The 23,110-nt window shown below is 45.9% G+C and overlaps 1 protein-coding gene across 1 annotated transcript; it reads left to right on the top strand.

Moving 5' to 3' along the window:
* Positions 1-11,846: 11,846 nt before the first annotated feature.
* Positions 11,847-20,331, top strand: LOC146830724 (elongation factor 1-alpha-like). Its single transcript, XM_085604924.1, has 7 exons — positions 11,847-12,074; positions 13,860-14,039; positions 15,154-15,450; positions 16,920-17,070; positions 17,765-18,021; positions 18,593-18,827; positions 19,948-20,331. Exons 1-7 carry the CDS (start codon positions 11,850-11,852, stop codon positions 20,058-20,060), a joined length of 1,458 nt encoding a protein of 485 aa, XP_085461050.1. The 5' UTR covers positions 11,847-11,849; the 3' UTR covers positions 20,061-20,331.
* The last annotated feature ends 2,779 nt before the right edge of the window (positions 20,332-23,110 follow it).

Genomic DNA, 23,110 nt, shown 5'->3' with positions numbered 1-23,110 from the left:
TCTTAGGGCTAAAACAGATGAAGGGTGAAAACCCCAAACTTTTGAAGTGGCCCATTTCCCTACAAGGGATGAACTTTTCAGTGGAATATAGACCTGGGAGTAACCATGCCAATGCAGATGGACTTTTCAGATATTTCCCGTTAGAAAATGTAGACTCAACTGGGCAAGGGTAGTCTTATCTTCTTTTGTTTGGGAGGGGGTCATGTAGGAAAGTGAGATTTTTCTGGCATAGATACCCCCACTTTTTGCCTGGTGTCAGTGTGTTCGGAATGTAGTTCAATGGGATCCTGCTAACCAGGAGCCCAGTGGCAGTGCTCTCTAAATTTAATGGTAACTGTGAGAAGTTGGCCTGATGTATGATGTCACTAGTTATAGTGTACACCTTATATCAGTCCAAATACCCTTATGGTGATTGGTTGTAAAGTCAACCTTATAGACCAGCTATCCTAGTGGTAGCATGGACAAGAGCAGTCTTAGGCTAAACTCTGAATGGCATGTGAAGCCAGCTGTGATACCATATATAATCCCTTGAATACCAAATGAAAGGACACCACAACAGATATATATATAAAATAAAGTGTATTTATTCTAAGCAAACCCTCAGCACTCTTTATGAGATTAGAGGTAAGTACAACACAGTCTTATTTAAGCATACATTAAGTCACACAGGTAAGTAATACAGTTAGGCCCTAGGGGCCACGCAAACCATATACTAAGTAAGTGGTATAAGAACCACTGTCACGGAAATAGAATAGGCCTAGGCCTAGGGAATCGCTGGGGCTACACTACACTAGCGTTAGTTAGGAAGTGGGAGGCCCACGGGATTCGTGTGCAGAGTGGAAACACTCACGCGTAATGCGTAAAAGTCAATAGCAATAGTACAGTTTAGAAAACGGTAGATTTAGGACACTTCCGGAGTAGCTAGGAAGTTGAGACTTGAAAACTAGACACTAGGATAGTCACTATCCTGATGAGCACCGGAGTACCCAAGTTACCTAGCCCACAGGCTGCGGGTGCATAGGGGTGAAGATGCGTCGTTTTCGTCGTCGACTCCTATGGATGCCTGAAGAAAGATGCTGACAGGCAGTCAGTGAAGAGTGTCCGGTGGATCCCAAGGCTGGGATCAAGAAGAGAAGAAACCTGCAAGCAGAAGGGACAGAGTCAAGGTCACTAGCCAGTGACCACGTGGAACCAGGAAGGAACCAGGCGATGTCGTGAAGATTGCAGGTGAAGGTGAAGCTTGTCGCTGCAGCCAGGAGGACCAGGAAGCGTCGAGGTCGACCAGGACCAGGAGGCGAGCTGTCCCACGAAGGCTCTTGCTGTCGGCGGCGTCGAAGTTGGACTAGGACTCACCAAGCCTTGGCAAGCGGAACCCACGAAGAACGAAGGACTTGCTTCTGGTGCAGACCAGGAAGGTCTGGGGTGCTTCTTCTTTGCAGAGAAGCGGGAGCCAGTCTGGAGGAGCCAAACCAGCGCAGAAGATTTCAGGGTGCGTCGTCACAGAGGCCACTAGCCAGCGGGCAAGCAACCGGACAGACGCGGCAAGCAGGAAAATGCTGAAGGGCCCCACGCAGGACTCGTGGAGTGTGGGGGGCTGATCTTCGGTGCAGATGGTGCTTGGGGTTGGGGCTTCTCAATCCCCGGTGCACAACTTCGAGGGTACCTCAGAAGCTGCGCTGTAAGTTACTAGCCACTTTTTCCAGGTAGCCGGTCCCACGTCGCTCGTCGCCTCCACGGATCTCAGCTCTGCTGCAGATGTGGATGAGGGTCGGAGAAGTCTGGAAGTCAAGGCTCTGGTCGGGCTCTGCAGTCGGTTCCTCGTAGAACGGTCGCAAAGCAAAGGGTAGTCTCTTGATGGTGCCTGTTTGCACAGGGTAGCCACTCCTTGGCTACAAGGGAGATTCTTCAGTCTTCTTCTTTCGTCGAATGTCGAAGGTCCAGAGTTTCTGTTCAGTTTTGCAGGTTCAGGATAATCTAAAGTCTTGAGGCCCAACTCCCACTCTTATACTAATCTGGGGGGCTGGGATACCTGCTAGGTCACGCCTTATGGGTGGGACCTGGGAGGAGGTGGTTACACCCACTTCCCTTTGTCCAGTTTCGCGCCAGAGCTGGGGCTGGAGTGCCCCAGCGCCGGTTTGAACTGGACTATGCAAGGAACACCTTGTGTGCCCCAGGCATGTCTCATTCCTTTCAGCCCACCCTGCCCCAATACACTAAAGGCTGTCTGGGGAGGTGCTAGCACCTCCCCAAGCAGGAAACCTATTGTCCAGGCCTCCCTGGCTGGGATCACTCCCAGCTGCAGGAGGTCAGACTTGTGTCTGTGGCAGCAGCATCCATTTTGTGATGCTGAGGCTTTGGTTAGAGTTAAACAGCAAAGTAGGATTTTAACATGTCTCTCCCTCTAGAAGGGAGGAATAATATCCTCATCACCAGAAATGGTATGGGGGTATTATTCCAAAGTGTTAGACACCTTACACGACATGTTTTGATAAAGTCAAACCATAGTTACCATAACCGTTTAAGATTATAAGGCACTTTAAGAGTATATGGTAGGCTATATCATAGAACAGCTATAAGGACATGGTTCCGAAAGCTGCAGACAGGCTCAGCTCATGCTAGAGCACCATCTCACATGTTACCAAGCACTCTGCCTCCAGGATTGTTAAGGCCTGCCATAGGAGTGACTGATAGGTACACATGTGTCTATATATAAGGTAGGTATAGGAATACTACACCTAAGCAAGGGGTGATTACACGACCTTGCCCCAGCTGAGTGATCAGCCAGTTGTGTCTGATTGGAAGGCCAGACCAGGGGTGGCATAATACATGCTGCAGCCCCTGGGAGGCCTAGGGTACACCTATGCCCTGGGTACCTAGGGTACACTGTACAGGGTCCAATAAGGTGATCCTTCCCAATTGGTTATGTACCTAGGGTACATGGAGTCCATTTTACAGAGAGAGCAGACAGCCTGAGACCCTGAATGGCAGGATCTCAGGCCAACTAAGTCGAAAAACCAGCTAGACACTAGGCAAAAAGTTGGGGGTAACCATAGTCAGATATCCACCTTCCTACAGTAACTACTTTGTACACGCTGTAAATGGCAAACTGGGGTGGCTGTAAGTCCCTAGTATACGGTACTGAGGTGCCCAGAGCATTAATACACCAGGGGTCTCCCATGGGCCGCAGCATGTATTATGCCACCCATGGGAACCCATGCAAACTGTGTCTGCAGAGCTGCCATTGCATCCTGTGTGAAATGGTGCATGCACCTTTCACTTTAGATATAAGGTTTTTTTTATATCCCGGTCACTGACCTTTAAAAGTATAAGTTACCCTTAAGGTAGTCCCTTCAGTCCAAGGGCAGGGTGCATGGTTCTAAGTGTTTGGGTACCCTTGCACGAGCAGAGGTACCCCAACAAACTCCGGACTCCATTTGATGGACTTTGTAAGTGTGTGACAGCCATTTTAAAGATATGTAGTGGACACTGGCAAGTTGAGATGTCCAGCTACATAAGGGCTCCCCCGAACCTGGTCACGTTTGGTGTCAAACATGTTAGAATCATGAAACTATACCGATTCCAGTGTTAGTTGTATAATACCATGTACTTGGGGGTTCCTTAGAGGACCCCCAGTACCTTCCTGTATAGCCTTACAGGGTATGCCTGCCAGCCCGCACTGCTGCCGACCATAGACAGTGTTCTGCCCCCCTGCTGATGAGCTTAACTCGGGCATAGGATGCTGAACAAGGGATTTCCTGCAAAGGAGAGGTGTGACCTCCTTTAGAACTAGGCAGAGTGGAGCCGCTTCCGAGCACTACTAGACTGTATTGAAGGGCACATTTGGTGCCCTCTTTGCATAAACCAGTTTTGCCCAGTTCAGAAACCCTTGGCTCCTGCTCTGGCATGAAACTACACAAAGGACAAGGGAGTGTCCATCCCCTGGCCAGCTCCTCCCTAGGGAGGCGCCCAGAGATCCTCCAGGTGGCCACTTGATTCTGCCATGTTGGATCTTGGTCCCTGGGAGCATCTGACTGACTAGGCCAGCTGAGTAGTGTTTCTGACCCCCTCTGATGGGCAGATCACAACAGACGAGGTCCTTCCCCTTTTTAGGGTTACTTAAGGGTTCCCCTAAGGGTAGGCCCTTAGATTTGTCCTCACAACTTCATGATCTGACTGCCTGTCGTCTGAAGACTGTTCAAAGACTCTTCTGCTGATGGACACTGGAGCTTTGCTGTTCTTTGAGCCAGGATCTACAACAAGACTGCTTTCGGTGGGAAGATTCCTGCTACATCTTCATCCCTGTGGTTCTTCAAGTTCTACAACTCCATGGCCATGCACCCTCCGAGTCATCAAGGACCCAGCCTGCATCCAAGACAGAAGGAATCTCCCTTGAAGTGAAGGAATTACTTCCATGCATCCTCAGGCACCTCTACATTGACGACCGGTTTGCTGATCCTGTTGTCCCACGGACATCACCCGGCTCTGCAACACAGGTGGTGGTTTGTTGGTTTTCCAGAGGCCTGATAAGTCTCCCCTGGAACTTGGGTGACTGCAATCCCTCTCTAGCTGACATGAACCGCCTCCCTGTGCACCGTGTATTTTTGCTGTTGCCAATGCTTGTTGGCTCTCTTCACAAAAGATCTTCAAGCTCCAAGAAGCTCCTGCCTCCAGCATTGCACAGCTCCAAGGATGATGTCCTCCTGCATCCTCTGCATCGTGGGCGTTCATCTCCTGTGAGCAGATGAGGCTTCCCTGCGACTCCCTGTGCCTGCTGCCAGAGGGTCCTCAAGGGGGCTCCATCAATTATCCCGCACAGTTGGGAGCTCTGATGAAAAACATTCCTTGACTTTACTGCAGGTGCCACACACACCAGAAGATGGAGAGGATATTGGTGCGGCAGTCAGTAGGCTACAATTAAGTACGCCATTAGCTGGCAGATTAGAAACCAACACCTCAGTGTTAGTAGGCTTAATGGTTTTAAATTGTGAGTTTATTTTGTTTGTTAAAGTATCCAATGGATCTAGTTGTTTCCAAAGGGCGGCAAAGTACTTATCAACTAGGTCATTCTCCCGACTGGACACTGCATCCTCAATGTTCTTAAGTCTTTCCTCGATGTGGGTTATCTTTTGTAAAAGTGGTTCCAAAAGCGTGGAGACTATAGTCTCCAGTCTTTCACAAGTACCATCATCAAGTGATCCCGGGGATTGAGCCGGCATTGATAGGGTAGACCCATGTAAAATTTGGCCAGTTTCAGTTGTTCTAGTTCCGCCAGTTCCTCTAGGTCTCGCTGCCCGAGCTGGCTTCTGAGGTTTTTGCTTTTGTACTCCCCCTGTTTTCCTTTTATTTACAGGAGGTTCACTGGCATTCACAGACTGAATTTTGGCGGCCTGGCCTCTGGTGGTAATGTTGGAGTCCGTTGTTACATCCACTATAGGAGAAGATGATTTTGATGGTGCAGGGGGCGGAGAAGCAATGTGAGATACTAGGTGGGCAGTAGGAGTGTCACATGCCCTAATAGTGCTGCCTAGGGAGGAGCGCTTCAATCGTGGCCTTCCTTTTAGCCATATTTAATATTTGATAACCCCAGCAGGTGGCAAAGTTAAATTCACATAAGAAAAGTCAATAACAACCAGAAGAACAATACCTTGTATGAAGATAATATGGGCTCTCGTAAGATCTCACGAACCAGGACTTAGAGGGGTGGCCCAGCCCAGCCTCCTCCGGCCTTTGATGGGCACAGATGTGCCCGCCCTTGGCCCGGGCACGCCCACGCGCGTCCCACGCTGCTGGAGACGGAGGCCGCTTTAATGCGCTGCCTGACACGAAAGATCTGCATTGGCGCCTCCTGGCGCTTGCAGCAATTGGGACTCTAGGCAATGCAGTCCCAAAGGCAAGGTGGCGACATGCAGGCGGTCGCTGTGGGACAAAGTGACGTGGTGCGAAGTACAGTGGAGGTGCTACTGTCAATGTGGGCTCCCGCGCTGCGGGACCCCGAGGCCACTTTAATGCGCCGCCTGGCGCGAGAGATCCGCGTTGGCGCCTCCTGGCGCTTGTAGGACTTGGGACTCTGAACAATGCAGTCCCAAATGCAAGGTGGCGACGTGCAGGTGGTCCCCGTGATACAAAGTGACGAAATACAGTGGCGGTGCTACTGTCAATGTGGGATGTGAATAGGTCTTAGCTGCTCTCCACAGCTACCCCTTGAGAGCTCTGGTTTTCAGGGACCTAAACACTATCACTAAGGGTTGTCAGGACTCAGTGCACAGTGCCTTACCATAGGTGGACACTATATACTGAACCAGTTTCCTGCACCAAACACCCCATACTTTAGTGAAGCCATCATGGAACTGGGGAACTCGTAATGACGTGTGTTCAACCAATGTACTTACTGTGGCTTCACTGGTCAGTTACAATATCCAGGAATCAGCAAGGATATTGCATGGGGCATATCTGCTCATGCGCCTTCACAAGAGTTACAGTGCACCCTGCCAGGGCTAAGGTCCACTAGAGGGGTGTCTTACCTATATCTCTTGCAGTGTCTGTTTGCATGGCACACAGGGATTTTGCCATGTCGAATCTTCAGTTTTGTCTGCACCAAGACACGTAGGCTGCAGTGGCAGTGCGAATGTGCTTGATGAAAGGTCCCTTAGGTTGGCCAAATTCGTGCTGCAGCCCTTAAAGACCTTCTTTAACCACAAAGCCCGTGGCACCAGGGGTATCTCTTACTTGGGATTTATATATGAGCTAAAGTGGAGTTAGTTGTGGAAACAATAGGTACAGTTTTAGGGAAGGAGCTCTGGCACAGGGGACCTGGTTGGCAGGGACCCTGTACACTTCCAGTCGAAATTACATCATTTTCCAGGCAAAAAGCGGTGACTAACCATGTACAAAAGAGGCCCTTTCCTACTGCTGGCTTTAGAGCATGGTACTTCATCTGCATCTCCAGACTGGGAGACATCTGTGAGGGAAGCCATATCCGACCTTTCTCGTTTCTGGTTGAGACATATACAATAAATCACACAATTCTATTGCTATCTACAATTGTGCCATGATCACAAAGCACATTGAGGCACTCTTATCAAACTCTCTGACTATGATCAGCTGGAGGCACAAGTTACACAGTCAGCCATTAGAAGCAAGGGCATCTCCAGGCTGTATCACACACTAGTCGCCAATACCCCGATCCTCTGGTAACAGTGCACTATAGATTGGCACAGGACGTAAGCCTTCTAGATGATGCGGATTGGGTGGAGGCAAGAATGGCACAAAAGATACTGGCGATCTCCACAAGACTGCGCCTTATTCAGCTGAAATACCTGCACAGGGTCTACCACAGCCATTCAAGGCTTATTAAAATGAAACAGGGCCTTGATCCTAGCTGTCTCAGATGCAGTACTGAGCTGTTTACCTTTTACCACACAGTGTGGACATGTCCCATAACACAGCAATATTGGTCGCGTATACATTCGATCCTCACGGAGTTTGCAGGTAGAACGGTTACTGCTGGACATAGGGTGTCACTCTTGGGACTAATGGATGAATGGGGAGGTCCGCTGGTGACCAGAACCCTGCTGGCACTCCAACTTATATTTGCCAAAGGTGACATAGCACACAACCTGTTCCCTGTTAGGGCTTACCTGCTACAGAAATGGACACATTGATTGGAATGGACTGGTTTGCCAGAGCTGAAGAGTATGTTTACAAATCCAGCAGCTGTCCCCAATAACATACACAAAGATATGGGGCATGTGGTTGAACTACTCCTATACAATAGAGGTCTAGGTAAAGGACATATTTTACATGGGTGTATTGCATTGCTGCTTTATTTCATTACGTGCAATGCTTTGCAGTATTGTGATGAATGACTTTGTTCTGTTCTCAGGTTACCTCAAAACACAATAAACTGCGCGGAAAAAAATGACTTCCCTATGACTTCCCTATTCTGTTGTTTTTCGCATTCTTGCTCCCATGTTCACCAATATCAGCAAAGATGTCTCTCTGGCTTGTGATATCCTATACAACAATATGCTTATAGATACATTTAAATATGTTGAAAGAGTTTATCTTCTTTACAGTGGGCTTTATATTATTCATATTCCCCATCTTGAAATTATTTCCATGACAACATTACTTGCCACAATGTTCCTTGTCACTCTTGTATCAGGCCGACATCATCTTTTCTGACCTCTTTGGATCCCTCATTAAAAAATGTCCTTTTCTAACTGGGCACTATCCCGGCACTCAAATGTTATTTATCAAAGTATCAATAGTTATAATGAGAGATATGACGTAATTACAAAGTGTCGTAACAAGAAGTCTTGATTGTCCCCCAGAGCTCAGAAAAAACAATGATGTCCCAACAGAGAGTCTTCGTAATGGATCATGTGATTTATTATGTGTCTGATATCACAAAATTATGCAGTTCCAAAAAGACGGACCTGTTCTCCTGGTTACATTAATATGAATACACAGTTCATTGGATACACAAAGTTTTTGTGTTACACTGTAAAATTCCACCAACTGTTGTAGGTGACACAATATTATACGAGAGTACACACAGTTAGTTCCTTTGCAATGCACCAATTTCCCAAACAGTAAAGAAAATCAGATGTCAGAAATTCATCAAAGCGGTGATCCAAGACAGCCGACACGTGTTTCGTTACGTGATGTAACTTTTTCAAGGCTGTGAAAGTAATGATTTCAAGAAAACTTTATATTGGCCAATAAGTACAAATCAAAACACAGAGTTTGGTTTGTGCAGGACACAGGATGAAGTGTGTTCATTTAAACTAAGCATGATTTGGTTATTCATGCTGGTTTTTCGGGTACCAGAATTGCTGGGTTTGAAGAAACAGCAGAGCATGCTGAGTGAGGAGGTGTGCCTTAAGGGAGCTGAGTTGTTGGTGTGACTGCAGACTTTGAAAATGGACCAGAGTGGTAGATATATGATTTTGAGGGAGGTTAGGGGTAATAGATTTGTCCAGAGGCAGCATGGCAGACATTTAAGGAGACGCGTGGGAGATGCGACATGGTTAGAAGGGGAAGGCGTTTTGTCATAATTAATGGATTCAGGCTTTCTGCTTTCCACCTACTGCGCCTAATGAGAAAAGTGCCGCTGTTATTGGGCATCGAGGGAGGTCAGTTATGTGCTCACTCATTTAGGACTGGCAGGTCTACAGAGGTAGAAATGTTGGGTTTTTGGAGATCTGACATAAGTAGGTAAGGCAGATGGCCTCCTAAATGCTGCGAGAGGTACATCAGGGATTGTGGGCTCAGTTTAAGGTTGGTTGTGTTTTTTCTTTTTCCTTTACTCTTGTTGCAGACTGTGTTCCAGGACCATTGTCGGCCATTATTACAATTTGGATAATAGGACAGTCACAGAAAAAATGAGCATTGAAGCAGGTGGAGTTCAAAACCTTAGGCAAAGCTTGGGTTTAAGGACAGATGTGTGAGAAGTAACATGGTGTGGTAAGAGCAGGCTGCGATTAGGCAAATTGTTGCCCTGGATGGCTGAGTCATCTCTGGACAGGAAGTGTCCGGCTTTATTGGTGATGCATCTAGGCGTAAATGACCTGGTTATCTGTCTGGTTTGGCACTTTTAAAGGTGATGAAAGCGGATATGTTGCATATGCACTCATTACAGTCCGGCATGTCCTTCGTTTAGGCCGTGTTTACACAGGATATTGTGTGGAGAGGGGCATTTAAGCACAGCGCAATAGAGGATGCACTCAAAAAGGTAAACAGAAACATCTATTGCTCTGGTAAGACGCAGAGTATTGGAGTGATACAGCAAGTACCATTTCCATAGTCGTACTTTACTTTATTTAGGCAGGACAGAGTACATCTGTCCTTCATAGACAGAATAAAATGACATTCCCCTGGGCTTTTCAGACGCATTCAGCAGCCTACATAAAAACTGTTAGGGATAGGCAGGCAGGAGGGTAGGGCCTGGCCTGGTTGGGGGGCTCCAAATATTAGTTTGGGAGAAAATCACAATTTTCCAGCCCATCGGTTACAGCGTCTCTAAAATTATTTGTATCAAGCTCTGTCCGTTGTCACTGGTCCAATGTGTATTAAAGTAAAGAGTATGGGCCCTACATAAAGGAGGGACTTTGGGGCATATTAACAAGGCGGCGCTATAAAATTATCGCCGCTTTTGCGGCCGATTTCGGCTGAAAAGCGGCGATAATTGTATCGCCTTATCAGCAAAGACACCCTATCGCGTGTTTTGCTGACTTAGCGCCCGTTCCCAGCACGCCTAACTTTGCGTCGCTAATGAGATGCAAAGTAGGCGTGGCTGTGAAACCAACCAGGGAAAATATCGCGAAGGTAGCTTCGCGATATTAACAAGGAAGGATAGCGATTATTTAAATCGCTAACACAGGAATTTAACGACTGTTAAATTCCTGACTAAGGGATACTTAACATGGGGGTGGATTCTGTGGCTAAGACCACAGGCCCTATCGTCTAGGATATCGCCGTTTTCCATGGCTATCTCTGGAATTTTTATCGCCTCGGCGATGCGTGTTGTGGATAACGCGCTAACCGGGCGATAAATTCCAGAGATAGCTGGCGATAAATATGCAAGCGCTAAGCGCACTTTGCGATATTTATCGCCGGCCCTTGTTAATATGCCCCTGTGTGGTTTAAAAATCTTTCTTAAAGAAGCAACCTTCCGTCATACCACTTAGTTCCAGTACAGCAGGCCAAATGTGCTTTAAAGGGTCCATCAAGTGTAGATTAAAAAAAAACGCATATCACTTTACTCAGCCCCTGCGGCTCTAACAGTGATTAACAATAGGTATTCCAGACTGGAATGATGTTTGCCGGGATTTTAAGACTGATTGTGACATTATTCCCGAGGTGGCACAGGAATAGTTTACCGCTCCTCACAATACATCACACAACGTTACTGTTCATTGAGCTCAGGAAAACATCTCCCAAAGTTACAAAAATATTTTCTTTGTCCCACGGATGGTGTTCATAACGTTCGGCAATCCCCCCCTCATTTTAGTCTTGCTATGATGGCGGGAATGTCTTCTAGACCAAAGGCACTGCCACCAGGCTAAAAAGAGTTGGAACATGTACACAACGGCAATTCAGTGGTTGCCTCTGGATTCTAAGTCACCTCAATGCAAAGCGGATACTAATGTTAAAATCTATCCAAGTACTCACATAATAATTCGTAAACCAAGAAAATGAATCAAGGCTATCCCAACATATCGAGAAAAAACCCTAGTGCCACAATATGGAACTTTGATATATCTTGGTAAAAAATAAAATACAAATAAACTGTGAGAACATAACATAAACTGTGTTTTCTGCGTATATCTATGTCTCTTAAACATCGATTTCACATTAGTGACGGCCGTGCCAAAGCCATTACATTTAGTATCAGATGACCTAACTCTAATTAGAACATGGTTTAAGAAACTCTGAAAACCACACACCCTCACGAACAACAGGCGCAACCAAAAAAACAACCGCGTTTTCAATATACAGATGATTAAAGGTTTTTACTCACAAAGCAGGAAAAAAGGAGTTAACGCCATTCCGGGTTAAAAGGGCAATTGCTACACGCAGCTGAGAAGGATTAGTGTATTTTTTTTTTTACTCTCATAATCAGCGAAACCCGAGGCCGAAAAACCAATGGAGTCGGGTTCAGTATTTTGGTCTCCAACGGCCCTCCTTCACTGACCTCTGCCATTGGTTCATTTCTTGTGAGCGACAGTTGTATCCTCCTCAGCTGTGCTCTGCGTAGCCTCCGTGATTGGCTCTCTTTTTCTCGTGGGCGTGGCCGCGTACTGCAGCGCCACCGAGCCCAAATAGAGGCAATAAAAGCTGCGCGGATGCCTGCTTGGTTCCCGACATCCCAAGAAGAGGAAGCGGAGAGAGGACGGATTGAGATTGTAGCAGACATGAGTGGTGACAAAGCGCCCGCGAAACCTCACCTCAATGTGGTTATTATAGGCCATGTGGATTCGGGCAAGTCCACCACCACCGGACACATGATCTATAAGTGTGGGGGGCTGGAGCCGCGGGTACTGGAAAAGGTGGAGGCGGCGGCCAATCAGGTAAGTCAGATTGAGGTACCCGACTCGATGCCCATCACCTCCGTTCTGTTAACAGCATGCACGTGGGGGAGCCCTATGACCGATTAGCATACTTGCCAGTAGTTCGGGTTTAAGCGCAGATTTCCATATATATATTTTTTTTATATATCACAAAAATAACGAGTTTATTTTAGCTGTCTCCCGGCAGAAATTGTCTCTGTCAAGATATATCAGTTGGGAATAATTCATTTATAGTAGTGGCTAAAATGTAGCGTATATGATGTGTCTATGCGCTAAATTGTGGCATTGTATTTAGTCACGTGTATACACTTAGTTTAGGCAGACGCTGACCTTTGCGGTACTTGGTGTGAAACCGAACTCTTATTTAATTCGTACGTATAAGCTGCTGGGGAAACCAACCCTGTTTGAGGGTAAAAGAGTATTTTTTTTTTCCTAACTGCGTAATGCGAAGTACTTTCTTGGGTAAAACGCGCAGCATAGTTTTTATTTCTGCTAGGTGCTTGCTATAACGCAGAGAACCCCCAAAACAAAAACCTGTTTTAATGATAGATGGCGGATGTGTCCTGCGACTACTGTCCGGTCTCGGCGCCTTCGGGTGTCCTTGCTCGCTTCCCTGGTTAGAGGGTACGAGCTGGGCTCGCTATCGGGGGCCGCTCTGCAATAGACCGTCTGCATCTCTTGCAAAGACTCCATTAAACCTAATTGGGAAGCTGTTTAAACTTGTATGTGTGCTTTGGGTAGTTGCTGCTCTGCGCCCCCCCTTTTCTCTTAGAAAAAAGAGCCCCTGAACGTCTCTTTGCAAGCAGAACCGAGTCGAAAAGTGGGATTGAGTCGAAACAGATTGAAAACACCTGCACGTTAATTGTCGCACCTGGCTTTAGAAAATGCATTCCTTCCTCTTTTAGCGCATTCTTTCTGCCCGCCCCATTACCGGAGGAGTTAGTATCACCATTTCCTTTAATATCTGCCCAAGTGACACGAGGCGCTATAAATACAAAAACTAAAATAAACGAACTATATTATAGGCCTGTGAGGAGCGTTTTAGTGTTCTAACTGCTGTTAGGAAAGCTAATTGTTGAATTCCAACACATTATGAGCATATCTGCTCTGCCGAGTGCTTTACAGTTCGACCGGTGTTGTGCCAAATTACATGAACTTAGCAGTAACCCCCATATCTGAGCATCAGCCACTCGACTAGGTGTCGATGTTTATATAAATTGGGAGTGGTTCAACCGGCATAGATTGCCTTGTCCTATTTAGGATGGACGTATGTCGTGGTATAAGGAGGGGGTGGGGGGGGACGGGGGTTGAGGGCTTAGGGGCGTGACCACATATGCACTCTATCTCCAATATAATGGGATTACAGATGTGTGCATTGCAGGCCTAGGTAGGAGATGTAAACCACTGTTTACCTTTCTCAAATGGTAATATGGTAGCCAATTGAGTGTCCTAAGCCTCCAAGTTGAGGCTTTTGTGTGGGCTCCCAGTTTGTCGCAGCCTCCGTTTAGGGCTAGGCTTTTGATATCTGGGTTCTGGTAACTTGATTATTGTGGCTACTTGATGATGGATAACGGCTGCCTAGGGGGCAAACTCCAGGAGTTTCAAGATGCATCTCTGCAGGACTGCACAGAAGTACCAGTCTAGCTTTAGAGTGGGTTTCTAAGCTGGACTCCACCCATGAATGATCACATAGAATGTGTGGCATGGCAGTAGTTTAAGTGTGTGACGGTACTCAAAGAATGGTATTTACTGCAGGTTTGTCTTTTCTGTATTTTTTTTCGACAGATTGGCAAGGGCTCATTTAAATTTGCCTGGATCCTTGATAAACTGAAGGCTGAGCGGGAGCGTGGCATCACCATTGATGTGTCCTTGTGGAAGTTTCAAACTCAGAAATTCACTATCACCATCATCGATGCGCCGGGGCACCGTGACTTCATTAAGAACATGCTGACGGGAACATCCCAGGTAAACTGGTTACAAGTCTCAGGGGTATCTCTTAACCCCTCTCTGCTCCCAAACAGCTGTTGGTTATTCCTCTTGATATCAGTTCTGCACTTAAGCGCACTTCAGTGAACGGTGTGGGAGGGAGAGTTTGTAACACGGGTTACGAAATGAAATTTCACATTATTTTTGCACTATTTAGTTTGATCAGCTCTATGCAACATCAGTCTTGGTCTGCTCCAATAAGAATATTCCACCCTGAATTGCTAAGTGAGGGCCCCAGACCAGTTTTATTATAACTGGATCTCATAAAGCAATAGGCCATTGGTTCCCAAGCCTCTTAGAACACGTTTTAGAATGACAAACGTTTGCTACCCACCCACCTTTAATGAACAGGAGGGGTGTTTTTTAAATAGAACTAGAGCATCCTGTGGCAGTGTAATTTACTTTAGACAGGACATTTTCTAGTGAAACGGCCACTAACATTGCTCGGCTACTCTTACTGGTAAAGCTGGCACACAAATGTTTGGAAACCTGATTTTTGTGGATCACCAAGTAGTCATTATTTTGTATTGATCCTATTAAAATCGGTTTCCAGCCCACTTCAGGATTACAAAAACTAAATGTTTAGTTTTCAAACTGCTGAATGCGTATATTTTATTTACAGTTCTTGTTTAAACCACAGCCTGTCATTTCGCTCCTTTACCCCTACAAGAAAGACTCGCATAGGCCAATTAAACCCCCCTTTGCAGTCCACGAAATAACACCAATTCCATGTTAAAAGAATGAGCATCAATTGTCAGACGGCCTAGCCTGGCATTTTACTACTTTGAAGCAGGTAGAAATGTGCCCGGATGTACATAGAATATAAAGGTATCTTGTGGCTCGGACTTTCTTGACCCACCAGCACAGATCGGGAAATGCTGCACTAGGCTACATCTCATTATGCTGTAATCCAGTTTATGCACTCCACCCAGTTTTTTGTGTACAATATATCCTTTTGGTAGTTTTGCTGCAGTAAACTCTGTACAACGCAGTGCTATATCAAATGCAAAGTGTGTACTAGTGATGACACACCATCTCAGTGCTTTTTTTTTTTTTTGTGCAGTATTTAACACTTATGTTTTTATCCCCCCAGGCCGATGCTGCCGTGCTTGTGGTCTCCGCAGCCACAGGGGAGTTCGAAGCTGGCGTTTCCAGAAAAGGACAGACCAGAGAGCACGCCCTCCTGGCTTACACACTGGGAGTGAAACAACTCATTATCTGTGTGAATAAAATGGATATGACGGATCCGCCATACAGCCAGAAGCGCTATGATGAAGTCGTCAAAAATGTAGTCATGTACCTGAAGAAAATCGGTTACCATCCTGGTGCAATCCCCTTTGTTCCTGTGTCCGGTTGGAACGGAGAGAATATCACATCGCCCAGTAAGAAGGTAAAGGGTCACAGACTTCAATGCTCACTTTCGTATCACCCTTGGGTCTTGGGCCGTTTTGCATTCGGTTTGGGATACTGTATCTTTGGGTATTTTGTTGGTGGTTGTAGGTGTGGGGCATCACTTACAGCTCACATAACCCTACCTCCACTGCATCTTTAATCCTCCGTGGTGCTTAAGGGCTGCTGCTTTAGATGTCTTCTGTATTATGATGGAGACCCTCCACTGTGGCTTGAAGGTCCACTTTCCAGGCAGTTTACTCTTTTTACATGATCTATTTTCCCCGTAGTACCTTTTCTGCTCCTCGTGCCTTAACTACTTGTACTGTCTTCATAACACTGGGAGTATTACATAACCTAGTTAACAGGTGAAGCTCTCGTTGGCTCACTGGGGCATTGTCCAGCTACATAATTGAATTCTCTTAATAGTAGTAACCTCATTCTGTGATGGTTCAAATTTGTCACTTTTACCTTGAACGCCTGAGGTGCACACATTTGTGATTGGTGCACTGTTTGCACCACAGCACACCTTTAAATAGGTGCACAAACGGCGACAGTGAGTGGACTCTATTACAATGAATGCACTGTCCCAGCTCCGCCGTGAACTGCACTGCGTTGGGGGCAGCACATTTCATGAAATGAGGTGACGGAGCACCCCCTGCAGGCAGTTGTAGTGAGTGACTGCACCCTCCTGCAGGGCATCTATGAGATCACCTTCCTGAGGGCTGCTTTCTAGGGTAGAATGGTCAGTCCACCTCAAAGGCACGCTTGTCTCCCCACCCACGCCCATAATATGGTGCAGATGCAGAGTCTGTTATTCCCTCATTTGCATGGGGACACAATCCTATTCCAATGAGGCATTGCCCTCTGAAGGTGGCACTGGTGCTACATGTGCACCAGCATTATCAGAATTGCAGTATGAGCTGCATGGGCATCTGCGGCCTCTTCTGCCCTACTATAGTGCCTTGGGTTGCATTTGGAAGTGGGCCTTATCTGATAACTGATCAGCCATGTAGGAAATCAGACCAGAAAATATTCTTGTTCGAGGGGGCCGAAGGCTTTGTGTGCCAAGTGACTCAGTCCAAAATGGATTCACGTCCTTTCACAACTTTTTAAATCTTGGTTCTACCATGAGTAGTCTTCCTTACAGCAGTCTTCAGTGGAGACTTGTAGGGTCTGGAAGCAGCAGTTGCTCTGAGATGCAGAAACCCTTAAGTATGTCAAGAATAGGAGGGTGGGTCTACCATTTTAATTCTCTAATCTTTTCTGAGATGAGCAGCATATTGGTATTTTAGACTGCTTTCATGGTAAAGCAGCAACTAGTGCACTTCTTGCATATTGAGCAAGGCTTTTCTTGGCCTTCATGACTCGTGTAGCAGACATTTATAGTAAAGTGGGTTTTTGGAACACACATCTACTGGCTTGGCATTACTTTGATCTATTTAAGGCTCTTAATTTGTTCACTTTCAGATGCCTTGGTTTAAAGAGTGGAAGATTAAAAGAAAGGAGGGGTCTGCTAAGGGGTGCACTCTCCTCGAAGCCATGGATGCTCTCCTATCTCCTGTCCGCCCATCCAATAAACCACTGCGACTACCATTGCAAGATGTCTACAAGATAGGAGGTAAATACCAATGTGACATCACCTATAATTAGTGGCTGCTAAGGGGAAGTGAAGAGGAGGGGGACTTATGTTAACGACTGGTCTACACATTCCTAAGGGGCCTTTAACTTTATTCATTGTTTGCATGCATAGATTGGTTACAACCATCTCTTGAATGAGGCAGATCTAGTTGGTGAATGGCGAGTTCGTCCATAGAAATTATGTACATCCATTCATGACCCTGATTTAGAGACTCTATTGGGGTGCTCAATCAGATGGTGGGGGGAGGTTAATTACATTGCTTTGTGGGAGTAGTGCAAGCGCATTCAACAGAACTTGTAGAAAAGCTCCACCCTTCGAAAAAATAGCTTTTGCGGAATTAAATATCATTTGTTTGAATGCTTGGTCCTGTAAATTTGTGTAATTTACAGTACAAATCAACAAAATTGCTTCGGACAGGGTCCCATAATTCATGGGTGGTCTAGATTCACAATTATGTGGAGTTAACAGATTTCAAAAGTTTAAGAACGACTAGGGTAGACCAAGAATTGACAATGGCATCCTGTTTAAATTTGGATCCTTGACTGTCTTGTGAAGATGGGGTCATAGTTCTAAAGCAGTCTGGGGATCTGTTAAATAACTTGTCACCAAAGCATAACTTTTAAATGGCAAGTAAAGTACCATTTTTAAAGTTGACTTGTGCTTTGTTTCTTAGGCATTGGCACGGTCCCTGTAGGGAAAGTTGAAACTGGAACCCTTAAGCCAGGCATGACTATTACGTTTGCACCATCAAATTTCACAGCTGAAGTAAAGTCTATTGAGATGCACCATGAGCCGCTTCAAATGGCTCTACCGGGATTCAATGTAGGTTTCAACGTAAAAAACATTGCAGTCAAAAACCTAAGGCGTGGTAATGTCGTAGGTAACTCCAAAGCGGACCCACCAACTGGATCATCTAGTTTCAGTGCACAGGTTAGTATAATGGGTTGAGCTCCTATAAAGTGAATCTTTGTTTTCTTTTGTAGTTTTCTGTACAGCAAATGGAGACCTAAACTGGGCGTTTTTCGAGTAAATGCAGTTTAGCTTGTGGGTCGAGGGGAGGATAACTATAATTGGCAAAAGGAAGTCCCTTGTAATTTTACCCCAATAGTAATGATTCCCTATTTCTGTAAGCTTTCAATTCTGATTTGAAATGAATCATGGGTGGGATAGGATCTGGTGACACCCTAAGCTGGTTGCAGTTTTAGTGGGCAGCAGAGAAAGGAGGGGATCATGTATGCCAGGCCTTTATGCACTAAATTGCACTTTGAATGCTATTCACTTAAGCAGGAGGCAACACATAGCATGGAAAGATTGGAAGTTGATATGACATTGCGTCTGTGGGACAATTTGCATCTGTTTTGGCTTCTACATTTGCAATTTTAAGTATGATCTCTATGAAGGATTATTTATAAGAATCCAGTTCTAAAAACTAATCTTGCTAATGCTTGAATTTGACATTTTTGTTCTTCAGAATAAAGTAACCTCTCCTCTCATAATTTAGGTGATCATTTTGAACCACCCAGGATTTATAAAGACTGGCTACTCACCAGTTATCGACTGTCACACTGCTCATGTCACCTGCAAGTTTGCTGAGTTTGAGGAGAAGCTTGACCGCCGGTCTGGTAAGAAACTAGAGGATCACCCGGTTCAGTTGAAGTCTGGAGATGCTGCGGTGGTCAAGCTTGTTCCTCATAAACCCATCTGCGTGGAGCGCTTCTATGATTACCCTCCTCTAGGTTGGTATGGTTCACTTGTTAAGCAGTGATACTTTAGTTGTTTTTGGGGGCAATGGTGGACTGTCATTATGCAGCAGCGATTTTAACATCGGAGTAAATTCTTCAGGGGCATTTAAGGTCCTGGTTGACAACATGGTAACATCACAGTAAATTGTATGCACGGTTTCATCCCTGTGGAAGTTTTAATGTTTTTGCATCTTCTACGTGTCTAGTGGGATTTCCAGTCATGGTTAAGTGTCACTGAAGCATGCGGACTCTCCAGTCTGCTGTAATAGCATGGAGTATAAATGTCAGAATGCACAAGAAATAATAGCAAATTGAGGGTCTAAATGAAATTGCTGGCAAAACTAAACTGCATACTGGTAGTGGCATGTGTAGGATAGGATTCCTTTAATTGAACTGGCCTGCTCTAATTGAGCTGAACTGATCTGTAGCATGTCTCATCTGGTACAAGCTATTAAGCCTTCTCTGCTCTACATAGGGAATCTCTGAAAACGCTCATTTCTTCTGCATAAGATAACATTTTAAGATGGTACCTGCTTGTTTGTGGAACTAGAAGTTCTACAATTAAATTGTCCTCTGCAGGTTTAACAAGCATTTCTTGGGTACTATAATAGACTTGCTTCATCCTCGGGCAGTTCTAATCTGCTTTGCTGTATACTTAGGGCTTTTAACCAAGGTTCACATACAACCTAGCGTAGACCTGGCCAGAGGTGGAACTTGGCATCTTGGTGCACTGCTTGGAGCCCACTTGTAGATCTGAGTTGCTGGCTTTCCCACTCGAGGCTGCAGGATGTGTAACTAAAGTTAAAGAAATGGTAAAGAATCCTCCTGTGCCAGCTTTTGAAACATCCCAGTAGACTGCCCCAGTGGCTCCACCGTTCGACTCAAACTGGGGATGGGTTACTCAGTTATGCTCCTATTTTGCATAATAAATGTACTCTAACATGCCTAATTAATGCCTCGTGACTGGCTACCATTAAAGGGCAGGTGAAGTTGCTGGCTTACCTACTCTGCATAAGTAAAGCATAGTATTTTGACTCCTTTCGGAGTAGTCGTGTCTGCTTGAATTCATAATTTAGCAGTACTATTTTACACCGTGATGTATATTGCATTTCAGGACGCTTTGCAGCTCGTGACTTGAAGCAAACTGTTGCTGTCGGGGTGATTAAAGCCGTGGAGCGGAAATCCAGTAATACTGCAAAAAAGACTCAGAAAATTGTAGACGCATAAACGACAATTTATTATTTTTCTTTAAAGGTATTTTAGTTTTAAGTCTTGATTTAAATTTTAGTTTGCATAGTGACTACTGCACAATGTATATCCTTGTTTAGGTTGGAAGATGGTCAAACAATTTGGTTTTGTGTATGAGATGAAGCGGTTGAGAATTGGCCATGAAATTAGGAAGATAATGTAGGCGTTATACAAATGTACGCTAAATTCATGAAATGCACTTAAAGTCTTACAGCACTGTTTCATTGAATAAAGTTGCAGCTACATTGAATTCTGTTGTAGCCTAATCTTATTCAGCTTCTCCGTTTACCATCCTGACTGTCCTGTACATTGGGGGGTGTTTGTGAGCAGTTGCAGCAAAAAAGTAATGCTTCAATGGAAGTTTTGAAAGGTATGTGTTTCTCATGAGCTACTTGGGGTGTATCTGTTCCTCATCCACACCAAGCTTGTGTACGTTAAGAGTAGGCTAAGCTCAGACTGAGTGGAAATAAATGTTTTGAGGTCATGCTTGAAGGTTTCTTTTCTGCGCTGCATTCTGGGAGGCTCCTCAACTTTAATTGCATCCAGTATTTAAATATGAAATGTGTAACAACTCATCTTTACTGGTATAATTTCTTACCCTTTCAGCTCCTTCTCTTAGGAGCAATCTGGTCCATTCTTTCAGGATCCAGTGCTCCCTCAGTGCTGAGCTGTTTGGCCTGAGCCCTGGTGACAGCAAATGCACTGGCAGAGATGCCCATCATCTCTGCAGGAGTCCGGAACTCTACTCCAGATCAGGCTGAAGCTTCTAGATCATTGCCAAATCAGCAATCTACAGGCAGGTCTGGAGATACCTCAACTTTTAGGGCCAGTTACCCCTCCCCAGCTGAGATTCACAACTGCCAAGAAATGATCAGTCCTGGGAAGCTGTGGTGCTGCAGCCAGGGCGGCTGACTCCGGAATCTGGGGATCACAATTCGATCCCTGGCGCCGGCGGCAGATTAACCCAGCACCTTATGACTCTGGGCAATAGCTTGCTTAATCTTCCTGGCGCCTAGAGACCCTTATGGGTGATTGTTCGCACTTTACAAATGTGGATTATATTGCTAGCGCTGGTTATTTGGTACAACTGACCAAGTATGATCTGTTCAGGGGGACATGTTTCTGTCACCACTGGCCCCTATGTCCCTTTAAGCAGCCATAGCTTCCTTACCATGGAATAAAGGCTGTCTGAACTTGCCCAAGTTGGTGGGACTTACTAGTAAGGTGTCCATATCTATGCCACCATCAGTGATAGTCTGAGCTGGAGTTCTGACCTGGCCAGACCCCCACCTCGGGACCCAAGGTTAACCCTACTAATCCCTTGGTTGCTGTACTACCTCTTGTACTGGTGCTTGTTGGAGCAGTTGCATTGGGGGCAGTTTCAGTAGGTTTCTTGGCCTTTGGACAGTCTGCATCGCTTGTCCAATGGGTCTTTACTTAACCCAAGTAAAACCAAGATTTATTTTTACCATTCTTGGAGTTTTGGGCCTCCTGCCCCCCTCCCTAGATGCAGGCATTTGGGAACCTTGAGGACTCCTTGTCTTTGCCCTTCTCCTGGGGTTTTGAAGAATATTGCTAGTTCTGGTCACCTCCACCATGGTTTTTCTGCTTAACCCTGGTGCCAACCCATTTGTCTGCCTCCTTTCCCAATTCCTGGAGGTCAGATCAGAGTCCACCAGGTACTGGTGCAGTAGTTAAGGCTGTGCTCCCTCATTAACAAATTGCACAAGCCCTCATAGTCCTGTACCTGGCTTGCATGAAGCCAGCCTTCCAGAGCCTTAATGGCACGGTCCATGAATCTACCCAGTCTTGGGTGTTTACCTTCTAGGTGCCTGAACTTAATATTGTGTTGCTCAGTGGTTAAGCCAAACCCATCTATGAATGCATTCTTCAAGACTGAGTAATTCCCATCAGCCTCTAACAGTGAGGAGCTTCTCTACATTTGTTAGCAAAGGAGACCCACAGGATAGCTGCCCACTGCCCTTGAGTGACCTGAACTTTACAGGCCCTCCAAGGCAGTGATCCATTTAGATCAACCCCCCTCCCTGGTAAGGAAGGACTATCCTGCCAATCAGGTTCCCTAGTGTCAAAGGATGGTTCCCTGATTCTAGTTGCACTATTGCTGCCACCATGGGACTCTTCCCAGTTTCTTCCAGGGTCTCCTTGTCAAGGGCTTTCTCTCTGTCTCTCTGTCTCTCTGTCTCTCTGTCTCTCTGTCTCTCTGTCTCTCTCTGTCTCTCTCTGTCTCTCTCTGTCTCTCTCTGTCTCTCTCTGTCTCTCTCTGTCTCTCTCTGTCTCTCTCTGTCTCTCTCTGTCTCTCTCTGTCTCTCTCTGTCTCTCTCTGTCTCTCTCTGTCTCTCTCTGTCTCTCTCTGTCTCTCTCTGTGTCTCTGTCTCTCTCTGTCTCTCTCTGTCTCTCTCTGTCTCTCTCTGTCTCTCTCTGTCTCTCTCTGTCTCTCTCTGTCTCTCTCTGTCTCTCTCTGTCTCTCTCTGTCTCTCTCTGTCTCTCTCTGTCTCTCTCTGTCTCTCTTTCTCTCTTTCTCTCTCCCAGGGGGGCGCTAGACCTAATCTGAACCCTCCCAGGAGGAATAAAGGGACACCCTCTGTGCCTTCTGCACTATTCCCTGGGATTAGAATTTACCAAGGTGGAGTAATCTGACTCTGCTTGGTCATGCTCCGAATTAGGGCCACTAGGGTTATCTCCTCCTGACCCATCTTCTGGAGCATCCCGACCCACTTTGTCCTAATCCTCTGCCCTGTCAGAGTTCTGGAGATCATCTATGATAAGCAGTTCTAAGAGGTGGTTGGGTTGCTACCAGTCTTGATCTTCCTAGAAGTTCACAGGGTCCTTAGTTACTGGAACTTAAAACCACTGTATCCAGAAGACTGGGCCCCATTGAGGTCTAATACTAATAACCTGTCTAGGTGTAGTTTGGCATTGCACCGACCTACTCTAGTGCACACTAAACGTTTTAAGATTGGAGCAAGGGTTGTGCTAGACCCTTATCAAATCTATCTAGCAGTTCAGTA

Source organism: Triturus cristatus, chromosome 5_1, assembly GCF_964204655.1.
Source record: "Triturus cristatus chromosome 5_1, aTriCri1.1, whole genome shotgun sequence".
In the NCBI taxonomy this organism is placed as follows: Eukaryota; Metazoa; Chordata; class Amphibia; order Caudata; family Salamandridae; genus Triturus; species Triturus cristatus.
Note: the sequence above shows the minus strand (reverse complement) of the source record. Positions and strands in the feature narration are given on the sequence as shown.